Source organism: Charadrius vociferus, unplaced genomic scaffold (assembly GCF_000708025.1).
Source record: "Charadrius vociferus isolate BGI_N301 unplaced genomic scaffold, ASM70802v2 scaffold743, whole genome shotgun sequence".
Lineage (NCBI taxonomy): Eukaryota > Metazoa > Chordata > Aves > Charadriiformes > Charadriidae > Charadrius > Charadrius vociferus.
Window position 1 is genome coordinate 1,430,229 of NW_009647747.1, and position 7,691 is coordinate 1,437,919.

The following is a 7,691-nucleotide window of genomic DNA, read 5'->3' on the forward strand; positions in this document are numbered from 1 at the left end:
CTGCGTAACGCTCCGCGCCGTCGTCTCGGCGCTGCGCCCCGTTACGCAGTTCTGATTCCGCCTCTCGTGTCCTCGTGCAGCGCTCAGCGCTGACGGGTCCCCAGAGCAGCAGCAAACTGAGGTGGGCGCTAATTAAGGTCCAGGTGTGCGCTCTGCAGCGGTCTCGGCCCAGCCCGCAGCGCTCCGCCGGCACAACTGCGGAGGAGAAGGCGCTGTAGTGCAAATTGCGCGTAACGTCAGTTAGACCACTGGTGATTCCGCCTCTCGTGTCCTCGTGCAGCGCTCAGCGCTGACGGGTCCCCAGAGCAGCAGCAAACTGAGGTGGGCGCTAATTAAGGTCCAGGTGTGCGCTCTGCAGCGGTCTCGGCCCAGCCCGCAGCGCTCCGCCGGCACAACTGCGGAGGAGAAGGCGCTGTAGTGCAAATTGCGCGTAACGTCAGTTAGACCACTGGTGATTACCGGCGTGTTTCATCTCGGATATTCCGAGTTCCAGGTAAATCGGATTGATCTCAGCGGACATCCTGTGCCGGCCAAGGGGAATACCCAGTGCAGTTAATTGCTCTCCCAGGGGGGTTATAGCTTAAAAATGCTTTTACCTTTTTCAGTTTTGCCTTTCTCTTTTTGTCCCTGTTTGCCACCTTGCCCAAAGACGACGCGGAGTCTTGCCAGGAGTTTGGGATTAGCACTCCAGAAAAATCCCCCTGCTCGTGTGGTGTGCCAGTCTTTCCCGCCCTTCCCCAAGGCCCTCTTCCCTCCTGGAGGAAGGATCTGTGGAAAAGGCCGGGTGAGAAAGCTCATGCGCAATCGGGGTTCTGCCATCAAGTGGTTTCATTTTGGCTCAGTGCAGGGCCAGACTGGGACAACCGTACCTAAGTGCTTTGCCAGGACAGCCGGAAGGAAAGCTGCTCCATAGCTAGGAGGAATCCCGAGAGGAGGAGGAAGAGGAGGAGGAGGAGGAGGAGGAGGAGGAGGAGACAACTCTTTCTGGGGCAGAGTGGAGGGCAGGCTCTCAGTTTCGCAGCGAGGTACAGATTACCCACGTTACACAAACCGTGCAGCAGCTCAGCCCACGCCACAGACCCCCAGGGGTACTAGGCCATCCCTGGAAAGCTTTGCTCACACATTTGAATCAACCTTCCCCTGCCCAACCTTGGCAGTGATGAAGGCAGAGCGGAGGAAGGAGCTGAGCAAAATGAGTGGGCAGCACAAAAAGGTGCCTGGGAAGCTGGCCTTGGGCTTCGTGTGGCCAAAGTCACAGCAGCCAATATGTGCGTGTGTTGTACACCCAAGAAATAAAAGGCGCTTGGCCCAGAAACCAAAGCACTAGCTGAAGACTGGAGAGATCTCTGTACAGACTCCAGGTGGATGCTGAGCACAGGCGTCCACTGCTGTTGGCACCCTTGGCCTCCAGCTACAGACCTGAGAGAGTAGGGGGGCTCTTGCAGAGCCTGTGTCCTGCGTGCCAGGCATGCGTGGGTGGCTCACGCTACCCGAAGGGGTCTCACATGGCACTAGGGGCATGAGGTAACTCAGTTATGCCATCCCTGCCTGAACTTGGGTGAGTCGTGTTTCTCTGCGCCTCAGTTTCTCTGCATGTAAAATGGGAGTCCCCTATCCCACACAGGCAGCATAAATAAACTGCGAGGGTGGGTTTGGGGGTGTTACGGGGAAGGGATGGAGGAGCAGCATGTTTATGAGCAGTTCATCGTAAACTGTGAAGCCATGAACAACTGCAGGTTTGCCTGCTGCACAAGCCATCCCGGCTTTGGGTCACGCTGCAGCCAGCAGAGGTGTTTCAGCGAGAGCAAGCTGCTGCTGAGCCTGAGAAGACCTTTGGTTAAAAGCATTGCTTCAAACTAACATCCCCTCACTGACATTCGGGATTCACCCAGAGGCCTGTCTTTCACTCTGCACACCTGCCTCTTTGCTGAGACGGTCAAAGGAGGGATATCTGACCTCCCTGCACCGCTCAGGGCTGGAACACCACCCTCTGTTTACATCAACACTCCTTCTGTATCCGTGGCCAAAGCTTCGGTTCTTATCTCTTCTTGCCTCCATCCAAATTTCTGCTGCCTCCGTTTAAACTCACTCCCGAGTGTCTTCCCTAGCTGACTTTAACTGCGTTTCTACACAGAAACAAACATTTCAGAGCTGATTTCACGGTTCGTAGTGGGGCACAAATGTCGCATGACAGAGGGATGACTACCAAATGTCAGCCAATTTTCACATCATGCATTGGCAGAACACAAGGGTGCTCAGAGAGAGGAGACACAATATTCATTCCACCAGAAAGACCAGTAATGTTATCAGGGTGACCAGCATCCTGGTCTAACCAGCTTTTCTTTCTGCTCTCTTTCGTTTGTTTTATTCCACCGTTTTCTCCTATGATACGGTTTTGTAAATGGGTTTTCTGTGGTGGACAAACTACTGAAGGAAGCTGCTGAAGTCCCAAGGTTTATAACCCACAACATCAGTGACACAGGAAGATGCTGGCTGCGTAGACAAAGGAACCTGTGTGTCCAGCCCCAAAACACTGTCGCTGAGAGGAAACACCTTGAATTAATGCCTGTTGGAGCTGCACTTCATAGTATGTCCCAACAGACTAAGCTGAAGAAAGACGTAGCCAGGAGCTTTGCACAGATACTTGGGATTTTTCAATAGTAACTAACTAAATGTTCTTACTTCTTATCCCGTCAGTTGTAGTGGAGGCAGATGGAAAGAAGATCCTTCAGCTCTCCCTCTTGCCTGCAGACATTGACGTGTCCTCAGCAGAGGAAGGGAACGGTATTGCCCTCAACCCCAACACCTCATAACAGAAATTTAAACTGTGACCGTGTTCTGTGTGTTTTCGTCTCACAGGGCTGTGACCCGGCGTGGCTGGGGAGCAAACGCGGCGGCCGGCTGCGGCACCAGAGGGGTGACAGCTTCTCCTGACCCCATCCAGAGGGGACTGGGGGGCAGTCCTGGACAGAGAGCCAGTCTTGCTCCACTGGAAAGCAACCGAGCTGAACTCCATGCCAAAACTCTCCTGGGCTTAAATAGGTCAGGTGTCTTTGCTAGTTTTCTTGAACACTGACAGGATTTTAACCAGGGGTGGGAAGGAAGAAGGAAGAGAGATTAGAATACACTTTCTGCTGAGAAATGGTGCCATTGAGACCAAGTTTCATGATGGCGTTTTCCTCATAATTATTAATTCAGAGATCTTCAAAGCCCTTTATAGTAATTGCCTTCTCTCCCGCATAGCTCATGCTACTGACCTGTGCAAAACTTCACACGTCTGTATGTTAAGCCTGGGATTTCTGGGCTGGACAAAGGCAGCCAGGCCTAAAGGAAGGGCTTCTCATGAAAAACAGTCTACCTCTCCGCATTTCACATCTTAATGAGAAATCACCCAGGATTAACCTCATTTGCCAGAGAAGACGTTGCTGCAGATGAAGCAGATGAAGACACGGTGATTTGATTTTCCTTATCCAGAACTTTGAAGCAAATGCAAAGTGGACAATTTATTTGGTTTGCGTAATACAAAGAAACATATACCTATCCGTCCTCTCCCCAGTTAAAAACTAGGAAGCTCAGGCTGGTGGTGTGGGATTTACCTGAGAATGAACGAGGCTTTCCGAACACAGCTCAGGTCCCAGTTCAGCCTGTTCGCCCAGTGAAGGACACCGGGGAAGGAGAGGGGAAAGAGCTCCTCCGCTTCTGACACTGGCTGCCCTCCCCGGGCCCGTTCGACGGTGGGAGAGTCCAGTTTGGCCAGTGGCAGACACAGAGAGACTGTCTCGCCTCCCGTTCCCAGCCAGGTTTGCCCCTCCTCGGTGGTGGTTCGAGTGGGGAGGTGCGGTACCCCCAGGAGCAGCGTTCTGCGCCACGAAGGGAGCGAGGATTCATCTCCGTGTCACGGTCCCTCCCAGGGGTCTCTCGGGGCAGCCATTGCCCACCGCCCCATATTCAGGACACTGAGCAAAGACTGAGTTTCTCTTGGGAAAACTCTAAGAAGCGTTTACAGCTTCACCTGCCAAAGCCTGCACACATCCACACACAAGTAGCCGCGACCGCTCACAAACCCTGTCCTACAAGTCCACCTCTCCAAAAAGGCGGCACGCCATGGTCAGCACAACAACATTCACCTTCTGCAGCTGTCCCATTGCAAAGGAGTAAATTTCTTAATACTTCCGCTGGTGGTCTTCTATCGGTATTATTCTTCCTTAGAACTTCAGATGTTGCAAAGAAGTCAAGTGTAGATGCTAAAAATACTGTATCTTGCTAATGCAGTTTAAGCAAAAGAAGAAATAGATCGCTCGGAAAAGGCCAGGCTAATAGCCTTAGCAAAGTCAGAGTAAAGAAGTGGTTAAGGATCTAGATGATTTAATCCAGTTTTAAGAAAAGGTTTTACAGTGAGCAATTAGATGCTGTTTAAGGAATTAATCACTAATGGGTCATTAACTCTGACTGCTATTGTACAGTTAACAAGCCGAGGCAGGATTATTAGACTCAGCACCCAATTAAGAAGGAGAAGATATTTACAACAAAATGAACAAATGAGCTTTTAAAATGGAATGGGACAATTTGAAAGAAAGTGTAGGAACACAGAAAATTAGACAGGGTACAAGAAAGATACGAGTTTGCATGCACTTCTGTCCCTTTATTTGTTTGAAAAATATTTTCCTGTCTGTGCCCACTTATGTTTAGCTGGTTAAAATATTTTTAACAATAAACTCATAGCTTTCCTTGAAGGACATGACTGCACGCAGTTTATCCATTACAGGGTTCACATGTACGACGTCTAACAAAAGACCCGCTTAATATGTCAATAAAACAATGACATAATCTTTCATTTCTTGCTCACAGGTGTTGGATCAGGAGCTTAATCAAAGTGAACGGGTGCCTTCAGCTGCTGTTTCTGCTGCCCTGTCGTCGTGTTGTGATCTACTGCTAGTCTGTGACTGTCTCACGTAACCGTCAGTGCTGGTTACAGCGCTGATCAAAGTCGGGGCGCCCTTTCCAGTGGCTTTACAGGACACAGAAGAACTGGAGGCAGCGGGGAGGGAGAGTAGCAGCGTCAAAATGTGGCAGAGCACCGCTGAGATCTTGAGGAGCTGCTTGTTAATCACGAGCAGTAAGCACAGGTAAGAGCTTTTGGGCAACGGTTAAACATGTTCACAGGCAGGCGGGTTTTCAGCATCGGAACCGCAGCCGGACTGCTGCCAAGTAACGACCAGCGGGGTTGTTCCTACCCCCAAGGCGGAAGAGGGTGCAGAGCCTGCACGGTCGCTTAAGGGACAGTGTGTGTCCCTTACTGGCACAGCCCGGGGTGTGCAGGCACTTCTCGCACACACCAAGAGATGTCCTTCCCTCGTGGCAGACAGAGGAGATGTGCCTTCTTGCAAGCCCAGCATCCTCGGTGATGCAAACAAAGCTCACCTGTGAAAGGAACCGCTGGAATAAGACCCAAAAACTGAAGCAATAGATTTTGGTCTCCTCCCCTCAGAATTTTACTCAGGTTTCCTTACTAGAAGTTAGCAAAATATTTCCCTGGTCCTGACAGCAACGGCACTGCCTTTGCCACGGAAGCCAAGAGCTGTGTGCTGGGCACCACCACGCACACACACAGAGTGGCACTGACAGGTCCAGAGCCCCACAGGAGGGTCCGGCCCAAGCGGGGCTACATCCCCCCGGAATTCAGTGGGGACCACTGGCTGGGCCTCCCCGCACCCCCCTGGGCCAGCACAGCTCGGGGAAGGGACACCGGGGGGGGCCAGGCACAGCCAGTGCTCTTGTCTTGAGAGGCAGGTTGGATCTGCAGGGAGGCCGGGGAGAGAGGAAAAGGCGTTTCAAAATAGAGGCATTCCTATTATTATCCGTAAAAGAAGCTCTCCGGACAATAGATGGGGGCTGCTGTGGACAAGGCTGTGAAGGGATGTTTAGAAACTGCTGTCTAAGGTTAAAAAGCTCTCTGAAGTGAAGCTGAACAAAGCTGACATACTTGTTTCTGACAGGACTCTTAAGAGATACGCGCAGATTGTGAAAATATAATTAGATGCCAGCCTTTGTCTGGCCACAACGAGTGGGAAATGGTGAAAGGAGAGGTCTCCCAGTCTGCATTGAATCATCCCCAGGACACAATGAGGGCGCTTGTGCATCCTTCCCCCTTCCCTAATGAGAAACGTTAATTGCCACAACCTCCAGAGTGTGTGGAGCACCCCGTGCCCAGCGGAGGCGAAGGGGTGTTTCATTACAGCTTCTCAGCCCCATTATAGGCAGTAACGGAGATAATGAAAAATAAAGATGCCGCAGTTTTAGTTTCGGCAGCTTGGCAATGGGCACCGGGTGGGCGGTGGACCGATCACGGCCCAGCACCACGGCAGCCTCCGGGGGCTGCACCAGGCAGGACGCACCCAGTGGGCCCCCACCGGCAGCTCCGGCCACCCAGCCCGGCGCCCAGCGCCCCGTCAGCCACCACCCGTCCCCCCACGGCCCCGTCCTCGAGGAGGCAGTGAGGGCCAGGGGACTGCGCCAACCCCGTCCCGCTGGGGCAGGGGTGGGCAAAGCCCATCCAAATCCGGGGCTGCCCTGCAAGGGCAGCTGTGGGATGCCCACAGACCACCAGGGCCTCGGGCCCTCCTTGCCAAGCGGGGACCCCCTTGCTGGGTACGCTCCCCGCTGCAGGGCTGCAGCCCCCAGTGCCCACAGCCAGTTCGGGCAGCGTCCTGCTGCTGGAGGGGCAGGGAGGAGGGTCCACAGCCGGGCCTGTCCCACCTCTCCATTCCTCACAGCGGGCAGAGGGTCTGGCCCGAGCAGCCCCTTCGGGCACAGAAACGCGACGCACAGCCTTCAGGCACGTCGTGCCATTTAACGGTACAAAAGCAGAAAACTCTCCCCAGGTACCGCCGGCCTCGGTTCCCCGCCACCTTACACAGCTCTTCGCCCTACTGCAGCTTTTATTGCAACTACAGCGTCCAGCCAAGGAGGGAGCGCAAAAGAGGTTTTCTTTTTCCTAAGCTATGATCAGCCCCTAACTCTGTAGGGCGCGTGGAAAAGGGAATTAAAAGGACCGCAAAATACAAAGCAAGTCAAGGCATGGGGGAAAGGCTGGTGCGAGGGACAGCCCTCCCTCGCCTGGCCGTCCAGGGGAGCCGGAGCAGGGCAAGCGTGTCCCGTGGTCATCCCAGGACCTGCCTTCCCCGCAGGTTTCTCCCAGGTGCTGAAGAGGGAGTTCAGATTGTCTGCCAGGGTTTGCCGATGGACTGGATGTGCTCCTTGGCTTTCATCCGCAAGGCTGCAATGCTGGTGTTGCGCGGGTCTGCCTCGTCCAAGGGGAACTTGTCCACAAAGGTGGCCCCGCACTGGTAAGGCGGCGGTGGCCCCATGGCCCCCAGGGGCTGCAGCGCGTGGGTCACTGCCGGAGAGTTCAGGAAGGGCGGTGGTGTGTAGCTGCCGGGCAGGCTCTGCGGAGAGGCCACGAAGCCGGGCAGGGTCTGCAGCGCCGTGCTGCTGGGCACAGGCGGGCTGAGCCATGTCTCCAGGGGCAAGTTGCTGCTGAGGGGACCCATGGGTGTTGCTTGCGGTGAGCGGTTGAAGGAGAGGATGGGTGAGTCCTGCAACTTCATGGAGGTCACCTCCAGCTTCTCCTGCCGCCTCCACTTGGCCCGTCTGGTCTGAAACCACACCTGCAAGCACAGCCGTGTCAGGGC

The 7,691-nt window shown here is 54.0% G+C and overlaps 1 protein-coding gene across 1 annotated transcript; it reads right to left on the reverse strand.

Annotated features, from left to right (window-relative positions):
• Window positions 1–7,214: 7,214 nt before the first annotated feature.
• On the reverse strand, window positions 7,215–7,673 carry RAX (retina and anterior neural fold homeobox; the record flags this gene model as incomplete). Its single annotated transcript, XM_009882053.1, has 1 exon — window positions 7,215–7,673. A coding segment is annotated over one exon (459 nt), but the record flags the coding sequence as incomplete, so codon positions are not given.
• Window positions 7,674–7,691: the final 18 nt, after the last annotated feature.